This window comes from Rhinatrema bivittatum, chromosome 18 (genome assembly GCF_901001135.1).
Source record: "Rhinatrema bivittatum chromosome 18, aRhiBiv1.1, whole genome shotgun sequence".
Classification (NCBI taxonomy): Eukaryota; Metazoa; Chordata; class Amphibia; order Gymnophiona; family Rhinatrematidae; genus Rhinatrema; species Rhinatrema bivittatum.
The window spans coordinates 53,364,583-53,392,037 of record NC_042632.1 but is presented as its reverse complement, the minus strand read 5'-3'; the positions used below and the strand labels follow the sequence as shown (position 1 = coordinate 53,392,037).

The following is a 27,455-nucleotide window of genomic DNA, read 5'->3' as shown; positions in this document are numbered from 1 at the left end:
CTTGAGAAGACAGGAACAGTCAGAGAACGATGTAGGAAAGCCGCAAGGCCCTGCCACTACGCTACTACACTGTACACCTTACCGGATCTCCAGCTTTGCCTGCGATTCCTCCCAGCTGAGCACCCTCTGCACCTGCCCCCTCTGCTTTCCGAATTCGGGTAGGTTTTATGCCCACTATCTCCCCTGAGAAACTGTTCCATGTGTCCTTTCTGTAAAGAAAACTTTCCTTTTGTTACCCCCATGAGTGTCTCTCCTGTCCTTTCAGAAATTACTCCCTTGTTCCACCTTTTTTTTTTTTACTGAAAGCAAAAACCCTCCTGCCGTGGCCTCACCCATACAAGGCATTTCCTGCCAGTGCACACAGGTCCCAGCTTAGGTCAGGAGATGCACCGAATCTATTGACAGATCAGGGCATTTGCACAGGGTGCAATTACCGTGACCTCTCACCAATCAGGTTGGCCGGAGTCTAGCTGCACAGCCTGTTCCTTTATTTATTACTCTCATCAGCCTAATCTAGCTTATCTCATAGCCTAGCCCCGGGCACAATATCTGTCCAGGTCTGCGTGCCCTTGATGGAAGCACGTGTCACCATACCTCTCTGGCACCGGTACGGCACAGACTCCAAGAGGCACTGCAGGATCCCAACACAGTCCCCGGTGAAGGGATTGCAGTTCTCAGGAACGTTACACTCGCACATTTCTCTGCATTCAGGCCCGTAGTAGCCAGGGTCGCAGGCTGCAAGGAGAAGGGTTACAAGAGTCAGAGGTTCGGCACCACATGGGGACGGGAGATGGGATTCATGTGTGCACTGGCCCTCCAGCTCTGTGCACAAAACAAGTTGCACTATGACTTTTGCCATCCGGTTGCCAGGAGATGCGAGCGACAAAACTGCATCCTAAGGCCAGACCCGCTAGGGAGAAGCGCAGAGGCAAACGGAAGGAGCGCACACGCAAGACTCTGCTTACGTCCAGCCTCCGATGTGTGCATCTTGTTCTCCTGACACAGCACAAACAAAGGAAAATTGGTTCTTATCTGCTGATTTTAATTCCTGAAGTACCACAGATCAGTCCAGACATGAGGATTATGCATCCCTACCAGCAGATGGCGGCAGAGAACAAAACTTTGAGGCACTGCTACATAACCGAGAGTGCTGGAAGGGATGCAAACCCCACTTGTCTGGACTGATCTGGGGTATGAACAGGATATCACTGGAGGCAATGGAGCATCCGAGTACAGCTCTGACACCGGGCTCATGGCTACCGTGGCTTAGGCAGAGGCACTATCCCAATGCATGCAATCCCAGCACACCCCGCACCTGATTTCAAGTAGGCTTTCTTGTCAGGTCCCGTGTAGCCTCTAATTAGGAGGATCTGGCTGGCGAGTACTGTCCTGTGTCCTTCCTCGTTCTTCAGGATGCCATTGCAAAGGCTCCTCTGGAAGCGGCAGAGCTTGACAGCCTCCTGCAGTGACATCGGTGAGGAATCGGATGTGCTGCTGCCCACGAGGTAATACCAAGAGTATTCAATGATATCCACGACCTCTGAAAGTTGTCAAACAGAAGACGAGCACGTGTGACGCTCTCATTCAGGAAAGGCACCAAATCGTCATGCAATTAACCTCAAAACACAAGAAGCACTTTTTTTTTTTAGACGCACCTCTGAACTGCTGCGCAGTTTACGGTTTATTTATACATATAGCGCTTTCCATAAAATGTTGCACCAAAGCAGATTACAATTGAAACAAATCATAATATAAGCAAACCCAAACAAATAAAATATTGCTCATAAAACTAAACAATAATCACAAAATTAAAATTAAACAACACAATAAAATAGAGTAAGACAATAGCATGCAGCACAGCTCAGCATCTGATAATTCTGTTTTTGTACTCAAAATAATTTAATGCTTTAAATTAAGTTCTAATGCCCCTTTCACTCATTCTTTTCCCAGGGTGCCGACGTCTACCTGCCCAGGAAGTCGGGAATGGGAGTTTGGCTGATTCAGCCCTACAGGAATATGTTCCATCATAAAAAAAACAAAACGCTGCTAACCCAGCACAGAGAAAGATCTTCCATATCCACCGAATCATTTTACATTCTCTGGTTAGGAAATTCTTCTGTATCCTTCCCGCATCACTTGGCTACCTTCAATTTCACTATTGCCAACTTCGAAGGCTGGGCTAGCACAATACTGACTTCCTGAAAACCCTGACTACTGAGACTAATCGTCAGCATGACAAAAGAAACTGCTCTCCTGGTCCCCACTGTCCTGTGCTGCCTTCCTATGCATCAGCGGATGCACATACGTCGGCACGGGCATCAATAAGACATCCCTGCGGGTTACCTTCATTTCTCTTGCAGACCCACGAGTGTTTCTGAGAGCAGTCGACGGCTGCCAGGGAGCCAGCGGGGCCAGCAAACTGCGCACAGCACTCATAGTTTCTGGTCTTCTTGTGTACAGGGAGCCTGTAATCAAGAGAAGAGAGCTTCATGCCGAGCAGAGAATTCCATATGGAGGGGCCGGAAAGAAATGGATTTAAATGAGGATCACATTCTGCGTGATCAGGGTATAGGGCCTTCTACTTAGCCTGACTGCAGAGGAGACGTCACATTTACGGACAGCAAAAGTCCCACTGTCCAATATCCTGCCTGCAAGGAGAATAGTCCATGACAGCTATGTGACAGCCTCTCGCTTCCCAATCCAGGCAGCAGCCTGCAGGGAACAGGAGGGGGAGGGGATGCTGCTAGAGTAGACAGAGCAGAGCAAAGAAGAGCTACCGCATTCCCTATTCCATCCTCTCCCCTTCCTCCCTGTCACTTCTCCTCACCTCTCCCAACTCCTCTCGTCCCTTTCAGGGAACAGGAGGAGATGGGCTGATGCTGGAGGGGGTCAGAGCAGAGCAGAGCAAAGCCGCTCTGCTCTTCAGAGCCGGTGCGGTACTAGAGCAAGGAAATCTGAGGACGTGGGTGAGAGATCCTCCCCCATGTCCCGGGACTCTGCTCCCGCTTACCATGTTTCAGCGGTGTAGATATGCTGGCTGTAGGACCAGGCGAACACGGAGCAGTACTTGTGCCCCCACAGGCCAGTCCAGTAGGTGGTGCTGGTGTGAGATGTTTTCGAGAGGAGCCATTCCTGGAAATAATAGTCGGCAGGTGACAGGCTACCTTAAAAGAAAGGCATTTTCCCCCCATCCTAAGGCAGTTTGCCATGAGCGTCCCGTGTTCCCCCACCACCCCACCCACCATTCCAGAGGCGCGAGATAACAATTCTAGCTCGGGACGCTCAGATCCACAGAGCTATGCACTCTGTTCTAGATCCTTTTCTGGTCCTGACTGAGATGGCTCCTCCCCACCTGCCTGCACATTGTGGGCAAGTTCTCCCGCTTCACAGTACATTGAAATTCGTGCAGACAGCAGGCATTCTCATTGGACATGGAGTGCTGTGTGCACTTTACCTGTTCTTTTGCACTCGCTACCCACAGCAGCCGGGCGCCCCGGTACTGCCTGCACAGCTGCTCTGCCTCCGTCCAGCTGCTCTTCCTAGTTGTCTGAAAATAATAACAGTTGCCATTCCAGTACCACCATCCGTCCTCAGTGGGGCACGTCCCGCTAAATATATATCCTAAAAGCACAGAAATGCACAGAGCATTACACGCAGGCTGGCACACGGCAGTTATGGAATAATGCCCCATGCAGGAGGGATATTTGCGCCACAAAACCCTCAGGCAGTGGCTACAGGTTATAGGGTGACATGCCCGAGGTAAAGACAAGATCTCCAGGCCAATTCTCTCCCTCATGCATGGTATTTCCACCCACGCAAGTTTGCAGAGACCTTTCAGAGCTTTCTAAAAGAAAAAGGCATAGGACACTGGTTAAAAACCTGCAGTCAGTAAGGTGACAACTAAAGAACACTTCAGACCCAGCGAACGAAGTGACGCGAGATATTCGTTCCAGTTCGGTCATGTCTACAATCAAGCATATCTGGTTTCCCTGTATGAGTTGTTCTTCTGCAGCGAGGGTTTCCTTTGCGGGGAAGTGATGGTGGCCTTAATACCAGCTACTGAGTGCAGATGGCAGCAAAGACCGCGCTATCTATGTATGCCTGGTTGTGCTAGGATAAGTAGCAGGACCAGGGCTCTCTTGGCAAGCATCATGCCACAAAGACACAATTTCAATATTCTGGTGGTGGTGGTGGTGGTGGGGAGGAAGCTTTTACAATTTGCTTTTCTCTTATCACAGTACTTAACAAACCCAGATGGTAACTCACCATCCTCACAGGTGATGAGGTTCTGGGCTTTACTGCAGTATAAGTGATCACTACAGAGCCCGCTGTATGCGTTGCATGGACTGCTATGGAGGCATTTGGGACACGTGTTCTCACACTGAGCTCCATATCTTCCGTGCCTGCAATCTACAATAAAGAAAAGTCATTAGTCTGTGTGTGCCATCACGGCCTCAACTGTCCTATGAAAGGTCTTGAAATGCAGGTGGGACGCACCGGTCTTCAGGAGGGTGCTGATACTGCTCTTCCAGCTGTTGAACAGGACTGTGCTGCTGTGCAGGACGAAGGAGTGCTCTGTCAAAACTACCCCGGTGCAGTTCTGCCTGACCCTGCAGGCATTCTTGGCTGCTTCCAACTCTGTGTATATGCTGGCCGGGGACACACGAGGAGAGTACAGAGATTTGCCTGGATACTCCGTGTACAGGTCGATATCTGAAAAAAACAAAAAGTTAATGAACAGATCCCAAAGAGTTGGATGGATGTGAGATGAAAGCACGAAAGACCCGAATCAAAATCCATCTAGCAGGCAGAGGTCCCTTGGTCAGAGGGAAGGAGAATGTCACCCTCCAACCATGTTGGCCGATTCAGCCCTCCTGGGGTGGAAATCCCTCTGGTGCTGGAGAAGTGAACCAGCTGCAAACAGGTGTGACCTAGCCCTAAAAGTCTCGAGAAGAAGAGGCAGCTGTATTCATAGAGGGTAAAGTGACTGAGCCACATTTCCCTAGACAACAAGCACATAAGTATATTAAATGACAAGGGTTTGTTTTCTATAAACTCTAAGGCACTGGGCAGGAACGTCTGGCTGATCAGACTGCTTGGCTGGCAAGGAATGAAAGGGTAAGGACCATAACTGGAGACATTTGGGCTGGCTAAAGACAAGGTTTCAAATGAGCCCAATTCACAGATCCAATGCCTAAAAATACACCATGGGGTGATCATTCTTCCTGGTCATCCTGAAGACAAGGCTGGGCATTTCGGAGTGTTGTACTGTTAAGGGGTTGGGGTTTTTTTTTTTCAGTTTTTATTATAGCTACATTTTCGGGACTGGAAGTATCCGCTGTTGCCATAGGAAGTCACTTTATCTCCCTATGCCTCAGTTTACCCAAATATAATTGGCTAATAACCTTCTTCAGTTGTTAGCTTACTTTATTTCTTTGTAGAGATAGGTTTATGAGGTGTGTGTGTCTGTCTGTCTGTCTGTGCATAAAGTTTGGTTGCTATGTTAGTCCACGTAAATACATGGAATAAAAGTCAACAAATGTGTTAAAATTATTTTAGGGAGTTATTTTGCTATGGATCAAAATAGGCCCCAATAATTGATAAATGTGGATTAATGAGATTTATGATCCCATTATGGCTATTCGGGAGGTCTCCTGAACCAGACTCTTTCACCGGTGTTATCTCTTAAGAAAATAATTGTTAGAGAAATCAGATGTCTTTTGCCTCCTGTCTTATCTTAGCTCATCAGAACCAGCCAGAGACAATGTGCCTCAGTGTCTCAGGCTTTTAAAATTCTTATGCTTTGCTGTGCTAAGCTGTGCCATTTTATATACATTTATAAATATTGTAACTGTGAGTCTTAATTAGCCATAATTTAACAAGTTACATATAGATGGCTAATGTTAGAGCTATGGGTGCAAAACAAAACACCTAACTTGCAGACGCTGGATTAAAATCAGAGATATAAAAAGCTGCATGCAATGGTAATTCTTTGAATGAGTCACAGACAGAGAATGAACAGTTGCTTTGTGGGGTTTCCAAGCTCATAAGTCTTCCATTTTACAGAATACATTGACTCGTAGAGAGGAAGACTAATGAGGGAAGTATTCTTTGTAAAAATTCTCTCTTAGTCCTATCTGTTTTTATTGCAATAACTATTCATCTTAATTGATCTATATAATGCTTATTATGCTGCTGAATACTTGTTATTTACTTTTGATATTGTCTTTGATGTTTATATAATTTTCTACCAATTATTCATATTTAGTAAACTAAGTTTTGCTTTTACCAGATTGTGTGTAATGTGTTCTATGACATACATTTCCCAAAAGCTAGTCATTAAGAAATATAGAGGACAATACTTAAAACTAGCTCACTGCGTAAATTAGCTGAATAAGACTTCTCCACCTAACTTACACTGGCTATTCAGCAGCATGGCTATCCAGCTTATCCAGCTAACTTCAGACTTGCTATGGGCCATGTCTAACTTATCCAGTTAACTTAACCGAATAAGGCTGAATATTGCTACTTTTCTGGCTAAGTTAGCTGGATACATAGCGCCAATCAGTTACGTCCACTGCCTTCCCACTGACTATCCGACTTAACTATTTAGCCAGATAATTGACTTATCTGACTAAGTGGTATAGCCAGATATTAAGTCCGACTTATCCTGTTAAGTACCATTTGAATATGGACCCATAGATATTTTGGTATAATCAGTTAACCTTTATTTCTGTGTGTGTGTCCATAATAACTTTTGCATGTAGTATTATCTCACCAAATTTTCAGCACATGCCAGGACACAGTTTTGTTTTGTTTAAATCATGTATTAGTTCTGCGTGGAATGTCTTGTCAAACCTTTGACACCAAAATTAGTAGCCAAATTCCCTCTACCCACCCCAAGAGCTGATACCTGCATGTTTCAGAAGGAAATGGTCTACTTAATAGTAATGTGGGACTAGGAGCGATAGCGTGGTTAGGCTGGTCCTCAGGCACATGGACGTACTGAAACCCACCCTGCTTCGAAAGTACAACGACTAACCCCATCAAGAATCCTCTACCATCTCAAGTTCTGCCCTCCATGCATGAACTATTCCTGATCCTTTACCTTCTGCTCGCTGACAAATCCACCCCCGAAGTGAAGAGCACACATCAGAGACCAGGAAATATCCCAAGGTCGACACGCAGGTTTTCTGTTTCATCAAGGTGGGACTGCCAATGGTAAATATCCTATTGATAACCACAGAGGATATGTCATCATGAAAGCCCTATGCGCAAACCAGGCGGGGCAAGCACAGGAAGCAGGGGGTGCAGAGGAAAGACAGAGAAAGATCTTAACAATTCTCTTCCCTCCCTAAGATAACTGGACAGGCTTGGCCGATCCTGGTTGCATCCCAGTGGGCCTCGGGATTTCAAGTCTTTCTTTTCTTATTAACTTTGGAAGAGGGTAAAACCAGGACTGGCTCAGCTGCTAACCCCACACTTCTGCTCTCCCTTTCCCATTACATGACCATAAATGCAATGGAATAGGTGAAGGAGGAATCAGGAAGCTTACAGGGACACGTTAGAGCTCTGGTGTGTAAGAGCACACAGTTGCACAATTGGCTGCGATTGCATCATGCTTTAAAATCATTAAAAAAAAAAAACCAAGCACCGGGAGTTACAAGACTTACCCTGTGCTCTGGGTGCCTGCTGTGGTGCCATCAATCCAAACGTAGGAGGATTTTTCCACCCTGTATGTCAGTCCGATCCAGCTGCTGGTGTTTTTGGACAGCACCCAGGCCTGCAAATCACAAAGCATCCGAGAACTTTCAGTTTTACGGCCCTAGAGATGAGGCCATGCTCCTCCCATTGGAAAGAACGTTTCCCAGCATGCAGTTACCTTCTCCATGGTGCTGGCCATCACGATCAGGTCCGTTTCTTTAAAACCTCTGCACCTTTCCCTGGCCTCGGCCCATGTCTTTCTTCCTTGATCTTCAACATAATAGCAGGCACTTTGGAAGTAATACCACTTATGTCTGAAAGGGCACAGGTCACTAGAAACTTAAAACAAATGGGGAAAAAAAATGTCTGGAGGGGCCATGATTTTCTGCAAAGCCAGTAACGCCGCTCAGTTCTCACAACAAAGGCATACCTTTACCCCCAGAGCACCTGGGATCCACGGACTGCAGAGTGCAGGTAAAGTTGGCAGTGCCCACGCAGACCCCAGTAATAGCGCTGCAGGGCAAACCATTGGGACATGGGGGACAGGCAGCCTGGCAGTGGGTGCCAGAGTATCCGCTCCTGCAACCTAGAAACCAGACACACCAGGGTTAACTGGGAATGGAACTCGGTCAAATAAACCACTGCCAAACCAGTAAGGGCCAGGCAAAATAGGGCAAAAAAAAAAAAAAAATCCCACCTGTCCATTTGCTAACACAGTTCTGAAATAACTGTTTTTATGTGCATAATCCTTAATGCCATGCATAAAATGTGCATGTAAAACTGTGCATCCTGCTTAGCACCCTCGCATGGAAATCCCATGCAAATGAGGACATTAAACATTATGCCCCAGTGCAGAGAGGTGCACTGGCCTAACCCAGGTTTTCTTAGGACTAGTCAGAGATAGAGTAAAGTTTCACTGCGCTGCTGTGCTGGCACTTCGCAAACGATTAGGGGTGAAGACAGAAATTAAATCCTTCCTTCCCGGAAGCAGCAGCCACCCACAAATCTCTTTTTTTAAAGTTGGGTGTTTTAGGCAGCCCGGAGTGTCCGCGTGAGAAGCTTTTGCCCATGACCCTTTGAGCCCTGGGCTAACCACGGCATTCGCTGTTGCCTCGTATTACTGGGTAGGTAGAGGAGCCCCAGAGGGTCCGGCGCTTGCAGCAGGATAATTTCCTCAACTCATAATGTTATTTTTTTGTTTAACAGTCATTAACCGCTGCAGAAGTGGCCAACTCCAGCCTTTAAGGCCTACCAGAACCATCAAACCTGCATATTCTTATTTCAAGAGAACCCACTGCATGCAAAGAGATCTCCTAAAGATTCCAGAAAGCACAATCTACCTGTGGAAAAGGTACGTCTGGCTTCAGCGTTTGACCGTGGGTAGCTCATCTTACCGGTTTTAAGGTAGAAGGAGTTAACTTGGCCAGTGCTTCGGAAGACCTCCTTCCCGCTCACCAGAACGTACTTGTCCTGGGAGCCGACCACCCCCGTGCAGCGATCCCTCTCGAATAGGCAGGCAGCTTTGGCAGACTGCAAGGAGCTATAGGTGACCGGCAGCAACTTCTCTCTGAGCGTTACAATGTGGCCGGGATAAGGCAGGAACATATCGACAGCTTTAGACAAAAAAAAAACAAAACCAGAGCAGTACAAAGTCACAATCTGATGTGCTGCCGGAAAAAGGACGCCGATTACACCGGCGATATCCAGTACTTGAAATCGCCGTAGTCACCATCAACATTACATCAGACTGAGTCGGCTTTGTGCAGGGGACGTCACCCAAGGTGCTTTTTTTCTTTCACTCTGATGAAATGATATCACAGGCTGAAACCTTTGCCTCATCAGTTTTGCAAAGTAAAGTTATCACCATTAGAAAGAGCAGCCCGACATTCGGGATTTACGAAATTCTACCCGCTGTTAAGGGAGCTCCAGTGCAGAACCTGCCCAAAAATACCATGCCACAAAAAAACGTAACCCAGCTGTTAAAAACCTGGACCAGGTGTGATGTGAGTAACTCAAACTAAGGGCCTGAACGCAGAACCAGACGGTACAACTGCAGCCAACAGGAGGAACAAGCATTACTTACAATGATTATGGGAGTATCGGGAGGAGAGCACAACCCAGGGCCAACACCTCAGGCCTCTACAGGTTCGTACCTTGCAGACAGACTGCAAGCCAAAAGCTGCCTCACCCGTTATGATACTCCCCGAAAGATTTCTGTTTTCTGCTGCTAAATCCAGGACACCGCTCCACGGACTTCCCACTCCCTGTGATAAACAGGGCTCCCTAATGAGGCAGCGACCCCCATCACGCAATACACAGCGCGCATAGCGCAATGTTGCGCCACTCTCATCTGCTGGAGTCGGAAGAATACTGGGAGGATAACAGAGGGTGCACTGGTTTATATGGAAGCACCCTTCCAAGTTTTCTCTGACTCCATCTGCTGGAAGGGGGACATAACCCACTGTCTGGACTGATCCGGATATGTACAGGGAACACACCATCGCAGACCCCCAACGCACAATTCCTGGTGCCTCTCACTTACCCTCCGGTCTTTCACACACAAAAGCGATTTCTGACAGACAGCTCTCGGCTTGCAGCAGGTCTGTGATACTACTGATATAAACACAGTCTGCAGCCACTGCTTCATTTATCTGCAGCCTGAAAAGGGAAAAAAAAGCACATAGCATGATGCAGGCTTACGACACCGCACAGACGAGGCATTCAGCTCTGGATCAGCTGCCGGGCAGCACCCCCGGGAACACAGGGAGGGCAGGCTGGTGCGTTTTTAAGATGGCACAATAATAGCTCTGTTTCTGTACAGTGCCTTTAATGAAAACACCCTTTTCCAAACTACACACTTAAGATACAGGCACCTCTAGGGTGAGTGACTGTGGCATGCTTTTGAGGTTTGCACGCTGCCCAGAAGTCTATGGCCAGGGATTAGGGCATATTGGTGTGAATGCCGAGCATGGTTTCATGACGTAGGATGTGGACCGAGGCCACAAACATTGCTGGCCTGGGCTCAGATCCTGTGAGCAAGGGTCAGATCTGCCCTGTACTTGGATCAGAGTCTCCAAGGAACACTGGGGCCGATGTAATACAGTGCGCTCACACGAGTGCACTGTTTAACCCGCTGTTGGACGCGGGTTAAATAGGCACTAATCCACCCCCTAATGCAACACGGAGTGAATGAGTTAGCACTCATCACATGCATGCGAGTTATTACTCATTCACTCCGCATTCAAAAAAATAAATGTGCACCTCAGACACACATTTATCGCTCAGATATTAACGTCTGCCTGCAGCAGGCGTTAATAGCTGAGCGCACGTAAAAGAAGTATAGAAAGGCAGAAAAAACTGCTTTTCAGTACTTCTTCAAAAAAAAAAAAAACCTCAGCAGACTGCCGAGTTATGAAGACCAATGGCGGTAAACTCGGCGTCTGTCTTCATAACCGGCAGCCGCAGGGTCGTGTTAGTAAGGAGCTCCTTGTGGGCGCCATGCGTGCGCTATGAAAACGAGTGCTGAAAAGTCAGTGCCCTCTTTCTGCGAAATTTATTGCATCGGCCCCAGTGGATGCTGTAGAAAGTTGTGGGCAGGCTCCCACCAGAGTCAGTACTGACCCACTATGACCCATTATATCTGTGGTGCTGAAGACAATGCCTTTCCGATGAGATATTGAACCAAGGTCTTAAAAAAGCTGAACAGCAGTGATTCTTTGCGTCTTATGAGAAGAGGCGTGTCTGATTAAACCTTACCAGCTACTGGATGTGCTGACTTCTGATCCATCTGTCCACTTCCACGGAAATGTCCGGGTCTCTCTAGAGATCCCGGTCCACGCTGGTCCTGGTACCATCTTCTTGACCCATGCCTGTAAGGGAGATCAGTCACTCTGTGTCACCAGTAGCGTGCTTTAGGACTGATTGTACTACAGTACAGGCTGGATACAGATTCCTGCTACTGCTCTCACTCCTATAGTGCGCCTCGACATACGCAACGCTGTACAAAAACACACAGGAGACAGTTCCTTCCCTGTAGAGCTTACCGTCTATAAATCACACTGGTACTGACAAGGGGTCCGCAATACACGAGACCTTCCCTAAGTTCTTTTTTGTGCTATTTAAGGGTACGTACAGGGAAGCACATTTTCCATGAGAAATTACCTGTGTCCCTTTGAAAACGAACAAGTGCAAAGTCCCTGAGTTAAACGCATCTGCCTGCCCCCGCCCCTGCTATCTGTGCAGGCGATGGTCAGTAAAACGCTCTCTGTCTCCATCTGCTGGAGAGGAGGCAAAACCTCGGAGTCTGGACTGATCCGGGGACGCGGAGGGAACGATGTTCGCACTCTGCTCGCCTCCCTCCACCGAAATGTGCCCACATGAACTATGGAAGTCCGCGTGTGCTTTTAGCAGCCTCCGAGGGAAATTCTCAGCCGGGGGGGGGGGGGGAGGGTGCTGCTGCTCTGATCACAAGCACACTACTTGTCCAGGGGCAGCGCGTATTCGGGTCATTGCTGTGAATGTTGTGGGCGTCAGTGCGGGAGTCCGGCTCATGCGCCGGGGGGGGGGGGGGGGAGGGAAGGGGCATTATTTCTACCGCAGGATAAGCCTCCCAGAAAGGACCAGCAGGGAAGCGCAAAGGTGAAAGTGGGCTTCCTTACTGAAGGCAAACGAGGTGACGGCTCGCAGGGGAAAGCCATTTGTTATGTGACAGCTTCTGACACTTTACAAAGGGAGCTTTTTCGTTTAATGCATTCCCCGTGACAGAGGGGTGTTTAGAAGGCCTTTTATTTGGGTCTGGGTATCTCTTTCTTTGCGTCAATCACTCGCTTTAGGCACGGCCCCTCCCCCATTGAGCAGGGGGCAGGTGAAAATGGGTCTGATAGCGTCCGCAAGGCAGGGACACCGTCTTCATCTCTATTACCCTGTACTGGGATGTGCACGTGGATGGCGCGATGTGAATTATTTAAAAAGCGCTCATCAAAAGCACTTAAACCGTGGCACCTTCACCAAGAAAGCCTCATTTTGCATGAGTGAGAGAGAGAGAGAGAGAGAGAGAGAGGACAGCTCAGAGGCTGAGAAACAATCAGGCTAACGCTTACTCTCTCTCTTCCAGGCATGAGGCACCGAAGGAGACTGGAGCGCGGGATGCCCTGCATGGCCACCACTTACTGTAGGAGACTGTTGCCATGCACACATCTGGACCCCGAGCAGGACACGGCGGGCCAAACACTTCTGCGGCCCTGACAGCGAGAGGAACCAGACGCATCTCATCACGCGCCTGGGAGCTTCGCATTTTGCAAGCCCAGGGACGGCTCCTCCTGAATGAGCACGGTGCAGCTCAGGCTCCGCCCCTTCCTCTTCGGGAGCCACTCACCTTTTCCTCCGGGGAGTCCAGCTGCAGGAGCCTCGTGCCACTGAAGCCGCCGCACGCGGCCCTGGCTGCCTGCCAGGGCACCCGCCGGGCCTTCTCTATCTTGTAACACTGCCCATTCCAGTAACGCCAGCTGGAGTCCAGAGGGCACCTCAAGCTGTACTGGCCTGGCAGGATGGAAGGACAAAGCCATCTTATTAAACCAGACAATCGCAGAGGTCTTCATCCGCTGGGCTCTTCTCACCTTCTCTCCATCTTGTTGTTATAGGCCTCTCTATTCTGCAGAGCGTGTTTATAAATTGTAACGTTAGGTATGTATTTTCCAGTTAATTAAGGATGCTTTACATGATACAAAACAATCTGTGTTTTCCAGCTGAAACAAATCTTCCATTTTTCTGGCCCGTTACCACAAGATGGTTTTTTTTTTTTTCCTTCCGGGCGGTTTTAACGTGTCGGCCCGCGGGGCTTCTGTCATTGGCCTTCGACATCAAAGATTACCTAACTCGCAGGTGCCCTTCGACTCTGGCTCAGCGCACACCATGGTGTTATCGCACTGCCCCGTCACGGAGTTACAGGGCCGGTTCCCGTAGCAGCGCGGGCACTTCCTCACGCAGTCAGGCCCGTAGTACTGGAAATTGCAAACTGAAAAATGAAAACGAACGCCAGTGACAGCAATGGAGAAAGCGCTCGAGAACCAAGGGTCAGACCGAGCAGGACAGAGGAATAGTCGGGGGGGGGGGGGGGGGGGGGGGGGAGAGCAATCTTTGTAGGGTGGGGAAGAGGATATGGATGGGGCAAAAGTGAGGTAAAAACCAACAAGCACTGCAAAGGAGGCAAAAGGCCTAGAATCAAAACCCCAGGGAAATTGTCTGCACCAGTAAAATTGCACTACCTGATTTTAAGTAGGCGACGCTGTCTCCAAATCCGCCGATGGTTAGTTTCGTCTTGCCCATCAGCACGTAACTGTCTGTCCAGAATGCAAAGCCGGCGCACTTGGACCCGAGGTGCAAGCAGGCCTCTCTGGCCAGAGACTCGTCCGTGTACATGGCACTGGGACCGGAGAGCATGGACAGCATCACGGCGTCCCACACCATGGAGTACATGTCCAGATCTAGCGCCGAAAGGAAAAAAAAAACAACACAAGCCGTCACGCCAGTTTAGAGAAATGCCGCACTGGAGAACTCGGCTGACCTTGGAGTCGTGCGCTCTCAGCACTGGGAGCGAGGTCGCACGTCGGTGACCGACACTGGTCTTTACTGTACCTTAGATACTTGGCTAGACAGGTTAATTAGGACACTGTGATACCTTTTATTACACCAACTAAAAAAAGCTAGAAGCGGATGTTATTGTACATGAGTTTCCAGGTCTGAAAAGTCAAATTTTATAATTCCTTTGTAATTATAGCAGAGACAGCTGAAGAAGGCACCAGTAAGGGCCTGAAACCTAATTTGCACTCCCATCATTTTTTTTTTTAGGGCCTCAGAGTCCGACCTTCACATAACAGACCCACTCTTAAGTTACAGCACCCGTTGCAGTGAGCACTAGCAAGACACAGCTGCCCTCTCCGACAGCCAGATATGCTGAGCTGAAAGCAAAATTGATCCGCTGACTATGCAAGGCACCATTGGCACTGCTGCCATCAGGAAATGATCTTACAGGGCCGGTCCAGTGTCAATGCCGCATGCTGCGATGCACAAGACTTGGCTTGCATTCTGGGCCTGGTTTCTGTTCCCCAGGCCAGCCTGAGCCAGAGATGCCCTAGAGGCCATGCTCACAGCTCCGGGGGGAGGGAGGGGAGAGTGCGTCCCAGCCATTAGAGATGTGAATCATTTTTATCTGCCGGGTCGGGCTTCGGGTCGGAAAATTTCGTTTTCCAATGGGTCATTTTTTTTTCCCCGGCAATTTTCGCCAAAATAAAATGGAACCCCCCCCAACCCCAACCATTCAAATTTACTTAAAATCAACCCTCCCCCCACCATCCCGATCCCCCCAAGACTTACTAAAAGCCCTGGTGGTCCAGCAGGGTCCCGGGAGCGATCTCTCCCTCTTGGGCTGTCGGCTGCCACTAATCAAAATGGCACCAGTGGCCCTTTGCCTTTACCATGTGACAGGGGCTACCGGTGCCATTGGTTGGCCCCTGTCACATGGAAGGAGCAATGGATGGCCCGTGCCATTTTCTAATGGCGAGGACGGGGGAGGTGAAAGGGGCATGAAGAGGGCCGGATGAGCGGCGGGTCCGGCTCTGCCTCTCTGTGACACTGACCGGCCGCTTTCTTGCACACCCAGTTCTTGGCCTTCCCACAGGCTGCGGCGGAGATCTTGGCCAGCTTTGGAACCACCGCCGCACACTGCTTAAACTTGTCTCTTCCCCCAGAGGAGAACCTGGCGAGGGGAAACAGAAAAAGAGGGCAAGGCGTGAGAGCCGGAGGAGCCGTTCCTGCAAGGAAAAAAACCTGTGCCGAGGCTTCTCCTTCCTCTGCTCCTTGCAGGATTCGGGTAAAAACCCCAGCGAAGGCAGCACAGGCTCAGGTGGACACAACACAGCACAAAACAGAATGAAAAATGGGGAATTTCATACAAACACAATAGACATATTTATCAGCATCCTTATGCCCGCAAAGTGTAAACTGACAATTTTTGAAAATTATTTAGGCTTGTCAGCACTTTTTCAAACAAAGATATGACTCAGAATTTAGTTAGAACAAATATAAATTTAATATTTCATATCTTTGGAAGCACAGATGCCAACCTTGCAAGAACATAAGAACATAAGAAAATGCCATACTGGGTCAGACCAAGGGTCCATCAAGCCCAGCATCCTGTTTCCAACAGTGGCCAATCCAGGCCATAAGAACCTGGCAAGTACCCAAAAACTAAGTCTATTCCATGTAACCATTGCTAATGGCAGTGGCTATTCTCTAAGTGAACTTAATAGCAGGTAATGGACTTCTCCTCCAAGAGAATTAGCTTCCGGGGCCCCACGTTGGGCGCCCCGGAAGCTAATTTTAAAGGGAGACAAGCCTTGGAAATGCTGGTCCCCAAGGTAAATAGTGATTTCTGTCTGAATACTGTCCCCTTCCCTCTCTATAGCCAGCAGTGCTCACAGTGCACGTATTACTAGGGAAGGGGGTCCTGGGAGCGCGTTTCGGCCGGCGTCACACACGCAGAGATTGTATTCTCCAGTCTACGTACCCCTACAAAATCTTCCACGGGACCTTCCTACCTGCTGCGGCTTTGAAAGGGAGAGCGCGCACGTGGGCTTCTGCCCTCCGAGAGCGCGTGATTCAAAGGCGCCCCCCCCCCCACACACACACGAACGTGAAATCCTACCTCCGAAAATAAAGCACCCGAGTGCGAAGCACCCAGAGCTGCGTTACAACCAATAAAGCAACTTTGAAAGAAAGAGCAAAATAAGAGACGAAACCCTAGCTCTGCTCCGAAATCCAGCACATCGCACCTCCCTGCGAGAGCCAGATATGCCACGGCAGAGGGAGTTCGTTCTGCGGAGAGAGCACGCATAAACAGTCAAACTGGATCCTGCACCGGCCATCGGGGGCTTTCTCTCTTATTATTCTTGATCGGAGGCCGTTTAGAAAGATCGTTTCTTTCCAAAGTTTTCTGAAAGCTTTTTCGCCGTGATCTGTTAGCTTTGACACAGTTTTGTGCACTTCTTAGGCTGTGTTTTTAATCAGGGATACGATTTAAAAATCGATGTCCCCCTGAACTGAGTATCTTAACTGTGCCAGGACGAGGACACGGCGAGGTAAATTATTCTCTCCCAGTGTTTTCGTTACATTAAGTCGCATATTTTTTGTTCACCTGATTTTATGCTGCCTTGAAGCGTCATGTGGTGAATTCTTACGCCTTTGTAAACCTCAGCCCCACATTAAGTCTGTCCAGGGATCGCCCCAAAACGTGACCCCCTCAGCTACAACCTCGGTGAGCTTATCCCACTGAAATAAAGCCCGTAAACGTACGCAGCCCACACCAGCGCGTTTACACCTATCAGACTGCAGCATCCAGCCTGCCACCCCAGTCACACGCCAGCACAGACCAGTACAGCTCGGCATCCTACGGAACGGACCAGGCCATCGCGTTTGTTGCATCTTCTCCAAAGGACCAGCTCCAAACTTGATTTCTGTCAATGTCTTGCAGCCCTGTCCAGGAGGCAGCAGTCACGAGGGACGATAGCCACGCCTGCAGTGAGAGGGCAAAACAGGGACCGAGAGTGTAAATATTACAGAAAAACATACTGTGTGGAAGCATTAGCGAAAAATATATATTGTCGCCTACGGTAGGTACGCGTCAATTTATCTTTTGTGTTATTTGCTAGGGACATGCGAGCATTTCAATTCGTTTTTAAAACGAAACGAAAGAAAATGAGACAAAATTAAATTCATTTTCATTCGTTTCATTTAAAAAGAAAAAAAAAAAACAACACCATCCATTTTTCACAAAAACATAAAATAAATCCCCCACTCCCAGTCTCTCTTGCCCTGCAGTTGAAAATTTCTTCATAAGGTAGGAGCGATTCCCAGCTGGTCTTGCCCCACTGCTGCCAGTATTGGAAACGGCACCGGCAGACTAAAACGGGCACCAATGTTACACCTTTGCCTTACAAAAACGTGCTGGCCTAGGTCTGCCGGCACCATTTCCAGTGGTGGCAGCGGTGGGGTGGGAATGAATTCATTTTCAACTGCAAAGAGAGTGGGGAGGTTGGGAGAAAGGGATGGGGCAAGGCCCCGAGAGTGCTTCTTTTCCGGCCGTGGACTCAACACTACATTAGTTATGTTTTTCATTTCATTTTATTTTTGTTATTGTTTTTTTCTTAAAAAAGAAAAAAAAAGAAAAAGCAAGCAAAACGAAACACAAAACAATGTCTTTACGCAAGTTTATTATTTACAAAGCTCCGAACGCCACCAAGATCAGAACAAGAGGTCACACAGATGTCGCTTCTAAGGTTATCGACTCACCCACGTCACCTCGAAGGGGCTGATCCAGGCCTGGCTTTGCCCAACTGCATGCAGGGAGCTGTAGCTTCGATTTCACTTAAGAACTACACATCCCTGCGTGCATAGGGGCAAAAGGAGGCCTAGGTACAGTCTCTTCGTGTTGGCCTGCGGGGGAAGTGGCGACGCCGGTGGCTTCTCTGCTCTGCATTAAAAAGATTCCCAAACCTGCTTCTTGCGAGACGAGCGGAGCACTGCTCCCGAGCCTGGCAGAACGCCAGCCTGCCGCCTCGCCGTAGCCACGTGTAAGCTCGTAAATTATATTAACCCCCGCCGGGAGGAGGGGCTGCCTGCTTTAACAGCAGCGCAGAACAAAGGCCCCTCCAGCAAACCCCTCATTTGGAATATTCACTCATTAATTATGGATTCCTTGGACTATATCCAGGCCATTAAGAGAAGTGCTGTGGGGCACCGGTTCCGTACCAGCTCTTCTGCGTTCTCCAGCCATACGAGCGCCGAGTTCCTGTAGTGGCTGCAGGCAGCGCAGGCAGAGTACCAGCTCTTGCTCTTAACCTTCGCTATGTAGTAACAGTTTCGCTTCCAGTACTTCCATCCGGCTGCATCCGGACACGTCACACTGACCACACCTGAAAACAAACAAACTAGCATCTGCATCTTACACAGTAACATAGTAAACCAGAGCAGATAGAGCATCATCCAGTCTGCCCAGCAGCGGTTTTATGCGCATTTACTCAAAGCAGATCAAATCCCTACATGGAACCCATCTCCAGTCACACTGTGTCCTCTCTGGAGTTGCAACTGCCCTTGCTCGCAGGTTTCCCATAATCACTGCTGTCCTGGGCTGCCATGAAGGCTGCGCAGTTCCTTCATCGCCACCAGGGACCCTGTGTGCTTCTTGAGGTCCCTGTCACTGCTGCCACCTCTGGGAGTGCATTCCAGGCATCCACCTCCCTCTCCCCATGCAGACATCCCTCACGGGCACCCCAGCAGAAACCTCGGCCCTCTCTCCCTCTCTGAGCTGCATTCGCAGTCAGGGGGGGGGGGTGATTCATGATTGAAACAAGAGGTCATCGAGGGTCGAGTGGTCCAGAGGAGCTCACAGCCTAGGGCAGAAGGAGTGCTGCACGCTGGTCCTGCATGCCTCAAAAGGAGATCAGAACAGGGCTTTCCAGCCATGGATCAGGAGGGACTGGGTGTGTGCAAATATTTTTTTTTTCGTGTCAGCAACAATTTTTCTGAACCAACAGTTTTTGAGCGCCAGTATTAGTGCCGCATCGCTGTAGATAGCACAAACAAAATTTTATGTGAGCGACCTTGTAAAACCTGCGAGTGGTGCTCTGAAATGTATGAGCAATCGCTCATGTGCTTAGCTTAGGAGGGCGGGAGAGGGAAAGATTTGACCTCCAGCTGTGCCTGGGCCCGGAGAGCCAGCAGCATAATCCCATGCTCAGCTGCTGTCACAGTGATGATCTGGACTGGTCCGGGCACGTACAAGGAACACCAGTTATGTAAATATGCGGAATCTACAGGCCGAATGGGGGGTGACTCCAGATATCTGGTTTCTCTCTCTCTGGGTGTCTTTTTTCTGACCAAGGCTTTTAAAAACTCACCAGCAGGTGCTTCGAGTGGATCTCTTTTTTTTTTTTTTAAAGGAAACAAAAGAAAAATGTTCTATCCTGCTGTACCCAAGAGAAATAAATGTTCTTGGAAAGCAGGGCCCGTGGCTGCTTTCTCTTCCTGTTTCACACGTACTTCTCGCACAGCTCAGCAGCGTGTCCGTGCGAGAGCAGGAGGTCGCATCGTCGCAGGATCCCGTCAGGCTGTTACAGGGCTCCTTGCTGTAGCACTTTCTGCAAACCTTGCTGCAGTCATGCCCGTGGTACCCAGAAACACAGCCTGTGGGGGAAAAAAAAGAGCCCTGCAAAATCACTGCTAAAGAAGCCGAAAGGCACAACAAAATGTAGTGCTACACCCAAAACAGAAAACTGGTTCTTACCTGCTAATTTTCGTTCCTGGACTACCACAGATCGATCCAGATGCATGCCTTTTTCATTCCAACCAGCAGATGGGGACAGAGAAGAAAGGCTTTACTGACACTGCTGCTGAATATAGCATGCCACCTGCAGTCCCCTCAGTATTTCAGGGGCCCCCACCAGGACCCAGCACCCCTGGGAGTCACTTCTCCAGACAAATATTCGACTGCAGGTTTTGCACCTCTGCCATCTGCTGGAGACAGAGAAATACTGAGGGGACTGCAGGTGGTACTCTATATTCAGCAGCAGTGTCAGTAAAGCTTTTCTTCTCTGTCTCCCTCTGCTGGTTGGGATGAAAAGCCCATGCGTCTGGACCAACCCAGGATATGAACAGAAACAATTTTTACTGAAGAAAAATGTTCTCCTCGGGCTTCTTTTCTCTGTGCATAGCATTTGGTTGCCCTCTGACAGCCCCACATCCCATAAGCCAATCAGCACAGGGGCAGCGGGCATGCATGGATCCTATTAGCCGGGGCAGTAGGGGTGCAGGGCCTCTATCAGCAGGGGGCACCAAGTGTGCATAGACCCTATCTGCTGGAGACAGACAAAAACTGAAGGGTTACAGGATAGGCTCTGACCTCATATAGGATATCCTTTCAGTTTTAGTCTGTCTCCACCTGCTGGAAAGGAGGCTCAACCCCACAGTCTGGACTGATCCGGGTACGTACAGGGAACTCCATTTGCACCTGCCCAACCCTCAAATAATATAAAATAGCTGTTTATTAAAACATGACTTTCTCCTTATGGGGCTCTCTAGCACTACATTTCAGTGTTCTGCGCCTGCGGAAAACATAGGCAATGGGATCTCTGCAGAGAATGTCGAACGCCTGTGGCGCTCTCTCCTCTCCTCTGCACTCAAGGGGCCTTCCTCCAGAAAAGCTTTTTTCTATGGGGGAATGCACGAGGGTACTGCCCGCAGAGACTGGCACCCGCTCTTACTATGGATAAATTTTTCCCCTGAAAAGGCAATAATCACCGTGACCCGCGGAACACGTGGAATACAAACTTTGTAAATAAATAAACTAATATGCACGTCTGAAAATACAGAGCCGCGTGCCATTCTCTCTCCCTGACTTCACACCCCCAGCGCCATGCACGAGGCATCAAGCGACACACTCGCTAGCACACCCCCCACACCCCCCCCCCATGCAGGGGCTCGTGCCTCCAAAGACCCGATTTAGTCCAATAAATGGCCGTTCACACGCCCAAGCGGCTTTGGATCGTCGTCCTCAGAACAGGACGACGCATTTTGCACCCGAGGCAGCTTTCTAAGCGAAACGGGCGCGCACCCTTTTCATTTTGAAGCTTGGGGATAAAGCCTTGTGGGCAAAAAATTCCCCGTGGACGTTGTCCCAAACGGCGCATTTTAAAAACCGCCCCCTTCCCTCCCTCCCCCGAATCAGCGACGACAGGCACCCCTGAATAGAGAGAGGGGGGCTCACTTCCAAAACCCACTGCCTCGCGGTCAGCACAGGCGACGCACTCACTTGTTTTCAGGTGAACGGCGTTGGAGGGGCCGGCTGCCACCATTTCGGTGCTGGAGACCAGGACGTGCCGATCGGGCCAGCTGGCTAGCCCCTTACAGCCGGGGGTCAGCACGCAGCTGAGCTTAGCTTCGGCCAGGGACCCGTGCTCCGCCATCGCAGACATGGACAGCAGCAGCCTTCCAGGGTAGGTAAGAAACATGTCCAGCGCTGGAAGAGAAAGGCGACCTCCGGGTGAGGACGTGGAAGGAGCCACGCCGGCGCAGATAGAGCGCCGTGGGCAGGGGCGACCCCAGGAGAAGAACCCCCTCGGCAATGCCCCGGGCAGAGTTTATTTATTTAAACTTAAATTCTGCCTTTCAGGCGCTTCAGAGCAGATTACATTCAGGTGCTGAAAGGGCCCGATTTACCAAACCCGAGACTGTACCGGAGGCAATGGAGGGTGAAGTGGCTTGCCCAGGGCACAAGGAGCTGCAGCGGGATTTGAACTCTGACCTCCCTGGTTTGTGGCCCGCACCTCTAACCCCCCAGGCTACTCCTCCACTCCAGGACGGATTTTCAAGCAATTATCAAACTGCAAGGACTGGCTGAGCTGACCTGGCGCGGCCCGCGAGCCGTGAAAATCTCCTCTCACGCTGCCCACGCCGAACGTTGGCGACACGGCATCGGGGGAGGGGGCCCCCCCACCTGAAGGCGCACGGCCCCAGGAAAACATTTCACAGGAAATCGAAAGCCTGCTCTCAGCCCCAATTGGGATTTGGTGTCGCTGCCGGGCAGCGGCGCCAGTCTCTCCGAGGACTACCAAGGATCTCTTGCGCGGGACCGGACAGAAAGAGGGCCCTGAAACCTGCCGGTCAGCTTGCGTGCACTAAATTTAAAACTGCGCAACCTTTGCTTTAACCTCCTGCAAGGGGAAACCAAGTTGCATCCCTTCGTCTGGTTCAGCGCAGTCAACAAATTTAAAACAAGTTTAAAAAACAAAATGGTGACGGGGAAGAAACAGAACGTGAGGCGGCGCAGCGCGCTCCCCCTGATCTCTGGCTGTAACCTTGCACCGAGAGAGAGAGATTCCTAAACACCCCCACCCCACCCCTCCCCCCTCAGAGGAAACACAACGACCCTGCAAGCCTTCCTCCCTCCCGACTCGCACGCACCTGCCTTCTTCTCGCAGACCCAGGACACGGGGGCACTGCAGTCGGAGGCCACGAGGCTTCCGTCCTTCTGCCGCAGCTGAGCGCAGGGACCCGGGGCATCTCGGATGTTGAGGAACCTGTGCATAAAATTAGTGCAACTGAGCGGGAGGGGACGTTAACACCCACGCCTGTTCCCCTTACGATTTAGCCCGGGGAGCATCCCCCCTCCCCCCTCCCCCCACTGTAGAGCACCTGCACGTCACCTGAAATTAGAACAACACTGGAGAATGGCGTCAGGCGCAGCGCCATCTTACCATTTGGCTGTGACGTCAGCCACCTGCCCGCTGCTCCAGGTCCACACATGATCCTTTTTCCACAAGCCGAGCCAAACGTTGGACGTCAGCATGGAGGTCACCCACCCCTGCAAGAAAGGTGCGTGAGACTCTGCTCCTTCCTGGCACAGATCGCCCTCCTGGCTCCAGGTAAGGGAGGTGCTGCACAGAGAGACGGGGAATCCACAAATTCTCCCAGCCCAGGCGCACGGCGCAAACTGAGACGAGAAGCAGCCTGCAAAGTGTACATCCTGCGATATTCACACACATACGCGAACACATTAATGCACACATCCCTTCAGTACACGCTATAGATAAGTGTGCATCTTCTGATATAGAGTCCCCTGCGTCCCCTTTACGGTTGCAACTCTCGCTCTGTGCAGGTTTGGACAACTCAATAGCAGGCGCGGGGGTTCATCAAGCAAGTGCCACTAGGACACAAAATATTATAACCTTTTCTCCAATTTCTACCGGAAAACTTACTCGTTCTGCTGTGCTGTCAATGACGAGCATCGAGCTATTGCGATAGCCTTCACACCTACTCCGAGCCTGCTCCCAGCTCCGGGTCTTCTTTGTCTCGATGTAATAGCAGTGTCCACTCCAGTAATACCAGGTAGGATCTTGCGGGCACCTGTAGCTGGTCAGCGCTGCAGAGAGAGAGGAGAGGAGACAGGGGCAGCGGTGCGCGCGGAGAACAAGGAACGCTCAGCGCCACCCCCTCCCCCGCCCAGGTGCTCCGGAAGCAGCGGTCTCGCTGGGCACGTGGAAGCGACGCACGGCTCGGGTTAACGTCTGACGGACGGTGCAGAGACGCGGAGGTTCGCGTCGGGCATGGCGGCCAGCGCTTGGCTCAACTCTGGGAGCACAAGTCACGCAGAGGGCGTCTGACACGGGCAAACATGAGACTCCCCCCTACCACAGGGCTTCTCCAAATGTGGTCGTCCACCAGGCCTGGTTTTCAGGCCAACCACAATATGCAAATTACCCTGATTTTTTTTTTTCCCCCAGACCAAGTGTATGCAAACAGACCTGATGAATATTTACCGCATGTGTCCTGAAAACCAGTCCTCAATGAAGATCCCGAGGAGTGAGTTTGGGAACCCTTCAGTTAAAACACCGTAATGGAGGCCACAGATCCTGCCACGGAAAGCCTACAAGGTGTAGGGCAGGGGTAGGCGAGCTCTGGCCCTCCAGTGCCACAAATAGGTCTGCGATGCAGGATGTCCACAGTGAATATGGATGAGGTGTGTCTGCATACTGTGGAGAGAGTGCTTGCAAACCTACTTCATGCATATTCATTATGGAAATCCTGAAAACCAGGCCTGTTTGTGTCTCTCAAGGACCCCTGGTGTAGAACAAGGGAGCAGCGAGTCGAACGAGCCGGGCCTTTACCTCTCTCGCAAAGCTCGGAATCGCTCTTGGCCACGCAGGTGAACGGCTGCGGGCAGCCACCGGTGACGGAGTTGCAGCTGATGTTCCCGTGGCAGGGCGCGCACACCCCCGAGCAGTGGTCGCCGAAGAACCCCGGGGTACAGACTGCAGACGCGGTTTCCAAAAAAAAAAAAAGGGACACATGCACCGCATTATCCCCTTTCTGTTTTCAGAACGTGACTGTAAAATTCACATTCGTTCCCCCGGACATCTCGAGCTGCTCCGAGTTTCGGGTTCTTTTTTTTTTTTTTTAAATCAGGACAAACACAGACTATTCATAGTAACGCAACAGGCGATTCCAGAAAAAGATCAATTTGCCCAGTTATCCCTGTCCACGCTGCTAAGAAGGACTTATCCCAACTGCCAGCCAGTGAGCATGAGTGCCTGCAAGATCCCTCTCCTTATCCAGGACACGTTTTCTCACCTTCCTCGGGGGCCACTGAGCACACACCATTCCCTAATTAGTTCACAGCCAGCACTCCTTCCCCCCCCCCCCCCGTGTCCTTGGCACACGTTTGCATATTAGGCCACCCCCTGAACACTCGGCCCGTTTGGGGGTCCCCGAGGCCTGGATTACAGAACCAGCTTGTATCCCGGCTATCAGTGCTGAGCACATCTGGCACTGGACGTCTGAGCAGCTGCTGATGGATCTGCAGAGCCGCGCATTTAAGGGCCGCGGCTGTAAGAGTTGGCCCCTCTGAGAGACACCGTTTCTGCAGACGTGTCACAGGAGGAGAAGCCGAAATGTACAGGACATGCCCTGCTCCTATGCAGTGCGCAGGCACGAGCGCAGTAAAACCTGCACATCCTAGAAACTGCAGGCCTCGGGGCAAGGCTTTGATGTTTCTGCAATTTTGGGGGGGTTTTTTTGCATTGTTTTTTGTTCCTCCCTGGGATTTGCTCACAAGTTCTGCTTCTCCTATCGCAGTTTCTTTATCTTTCTCAGGGACCTTCCCACCAGCAAACCACGGAGGGGGGTTTCCAGTTCTCGGTCTCCCCTCCTGCTCCAGCTGAACTGACAGGGACATCGAGGAGAAGAGAGAGAGAATTATTCTCGCCATCAGCCAAAGGCAGAGCAGAGAAATCCTGCAAGAACTCAGTGCATTTTAAATACCTGCAATTTTTATGCAGATTTTCGATCTCATAGGAATGGAGCACTATGTGGCACTTTGCTTGCGGGTCAGCAGGAGACCTATCCCAGTGCTATTCTGCAGCTTCCCACAACGGGTAGGAGCCCCCGTGCTCCCTAGCAATGCTTGGGCTCCGGCGCAGACTTACTGCGTTTCACGTGGATGGTGGCAGCGGGATCCCTGCTGGCCGGGGTGAAGTGGATCTCGTCGTGCCCCGCCAGAATGCGAAAGAAGTCCTGGATCTGCACCACGGCCGTGCAGTTCTGATGGAGCAGGCAGGCTATCTGGGCATCGGCGAGGCTGCTGAAGAGGTCCGGCGAGGCGAAAGGCTTCATCATGTACCGATCAGGGAACGTTTCAAACAAGTGAGCGGCTGCAGGGAGAGCGATACCGGCTTTCACGGCGGAAAGAAGAGAGAAGTTTGTTTTTTTTTCCCCTAAGGGCCGACAGTTTTATTCAGCCCCTGTCTTGCAGGCTCTCGGGTGCACAGGGTTTGTCTGTTGTGTCGTAGGATGGAGGACCTTCCTGCTTTCCGCTTTCACTCCCTGCTAAGGGTCTCGTTCATCAAGGTCCGGGGGAAGGAAGTGGGGAACGGGACGGAGCAAAAAGCTTTAGTGAAATCGACCCCTAAATGTCTTTTCCCTCACCCCAGCCACAGGTCAAAGTCTCTCCAAGCCTCTTCCCTGCTTCCCTCCGTTATCCGGTCCCCATTTTTTCAGCTGGAGTAAAATCACTGAGTTCACCATAAAACAGTAAAAAAGGTTTTCAGATTAAATTTAAACGGTGTTTACCACAGCTTCAGCACTCATGCGGCGACGCTGCACTCACGTAGCCTGGGCTACAGATCACATGAGCGCAGGAAATAAGACGTTGCGCCCAGAGACAGCAAGCACAGCAGTACTGGCCTGACCCCCCCCCCCCCCCCCCCCCGTCGGTCACGGGAGCCGAGGGAAAATGGAGAAAGTAAGGGAAGAAGGGATAAACCGCGGCGGAAAGCGCGCCCCACTCGCCACGTACATTCCCTCTTCTTGCAGGCCCAGCGATAGGAATTTTCACACGAGAGCTTCGTAAGCTGCTGGGTGGACTTGTCGATGCCGACGCACCTTCCCCACACGCTCCCGAACAGTTTCAACCTGAAAAAAAAAAAAGGGGGAAAAGCTTTAGCTCCAGAATTAGGGAGGGCATCCTCCCACCACCCACCATCCCATCCGCAATGAGGGCGGGCGCGGGTCCGGCACGCGGCGATAATTTACCCCGTCACATTTCCGCCAGTCCACGCGGCACGTCGGTGCTCCGGGGGAGCAGGAACACAGCGCTACGTAACGGACCGCTGAAAGGAGAAGCTGGACGATGGCCACAGCCGTAACGTTTACAGGTTGCGCGGGGGGGGGGGCATAATTTTCGTGCTCCCCGTCCGCGGAAATGCGGTGAGCGACGGGAAGCAGGGGGTACTTCTCAGGCGCAGAGCGTGCCTTTTCTCAATACAGTTTCTTAAAAAAAAAAACCCTCTATACGATCCCAACAATTAAATATCCAGAAATAATCTCCCGAAAAATCAGTTCTCAGGCAAAAGCCCTTACAAGTTCAGAAGCTGGTCAAGTTAATGCTGGATCAGTTCTTGTTTTGTGTAACTTGTAAAGAAACTTGATTCCCCCCCCCACTCCCCCGCGTTTTGTGTATTAACATCTCCCTACCAGGAAAGGGTTTTCTTGGCAGACGTCTCGTTTGCCCAGTGCCAGAAGATGAACCACTTCTTGTTATTCAATCCTGTCCACGTGATGCCGGGCGACACCTTGGACAGCAGCCACTTCTGTGGGCGACACAAGGCACCAATCAGCAGCTCCGACACCAGAAAGACGTTTGCCCG

General features: G+C 50.5%; 1 protein-coding gene across 1 annotated transcript in view; it reads right to left on the bottom strand.

The window, feature by feature from the left end:
- Nucleotides 1–27,455, bottom strand: part of LOC115079703 — a 68,020-nt gene that overhangs the window by 13,169 nt on the left and 27,396 nt on the right. The window contains exons 21-49 of the mRNA XM_029583450.1: nt 27,283–27,398; nt 26,606–26,721; nt 25,737–25,961; nt 24,420–24,563; nt 23,511–23,674; nt 23,010–23,116; nt 22,717–22,832; nt 21,566–21,772; nt 19,798–19,941; nt 18,508–18,671; nt 17,160–17,272; nt 15,339–15,457; nt 13,968–14,186; nt 13,574–13,717; nt 13,079–13,242; nt 11,461–11,573; nt 10,247–10,362; nt 9,099–9,317; nt 8,135–8,290; nt 7,883–8,043; nt 7,674–7,783; nt 7,109–7,230; nt 4,498–4,713; nt 4,267–4,410; nt 3,455–3,621; nt 3,011–3,132; nt 2,344–2,465; nt 1,316–1,540; nt 595–735 (exon numbers count right to left, since the gene is read on the bottom strand). Of these exons, the coding sequence (XP_029439310.1) occupies nt 595–735; nt 1,316–1,540; nt 2,344–2,465; nt 3,011–3,132; nt 3,455–3,621; nt 4,267–4,410; nt 4,498–4,713; nt 7,109–7,230; nt 7,674–7,783; nt 7,883–8,043; nt 8,135–8,290; nt 9,099–9,317; nt 10,247–10,362; nt 11,461–11,573; nt 13,079–13,242; nt 13,574–13,717; nt 13,968–14,186; nt 15,339–15,457; nt 17,160–17,272; nt 18,508–18,671; nt 19,798–19,941; nt 21,566–21,772; nt 22,717–22,832; nt 23,010–23,116; nt 23,511–23,674; nt 24,420–24,563; nt 25,737–25,961; nt 26,606–26,721; nt 27,283–27,398 (4,396 nt within the window). The remainder of the gene's footprint in view (nt 1–594; nt 736–1,315; nt 1,541–2,343; nt 2,466–3,010; nt 3,133–3,454; nt 3,622–4,266; nt 4,411–4,497; nt 4,714–7,108; nt 7,231–7,673; nt 7,784–7,882; nt 8,044–8,134; nt 8,291–9,098; nt 9,318–10,246; nt 10,363–11,460; nt 11,574–13,078; nt 13,243–13,573; nt 13,718–13,967; nt 14,187–15,338; nt 15,458–17,159; nt 17,273–18,507; nt 18,672–19,797; nt 19,942–21,565; nt 21,773–22,716; nt 22,833–23,009; nt 23,117–23,510; nt 23,675–24,419; nt 24,564–25,736; nt 25,962–26,605; nt 26,722–27,282; nt 27,399–27,455) is intronic.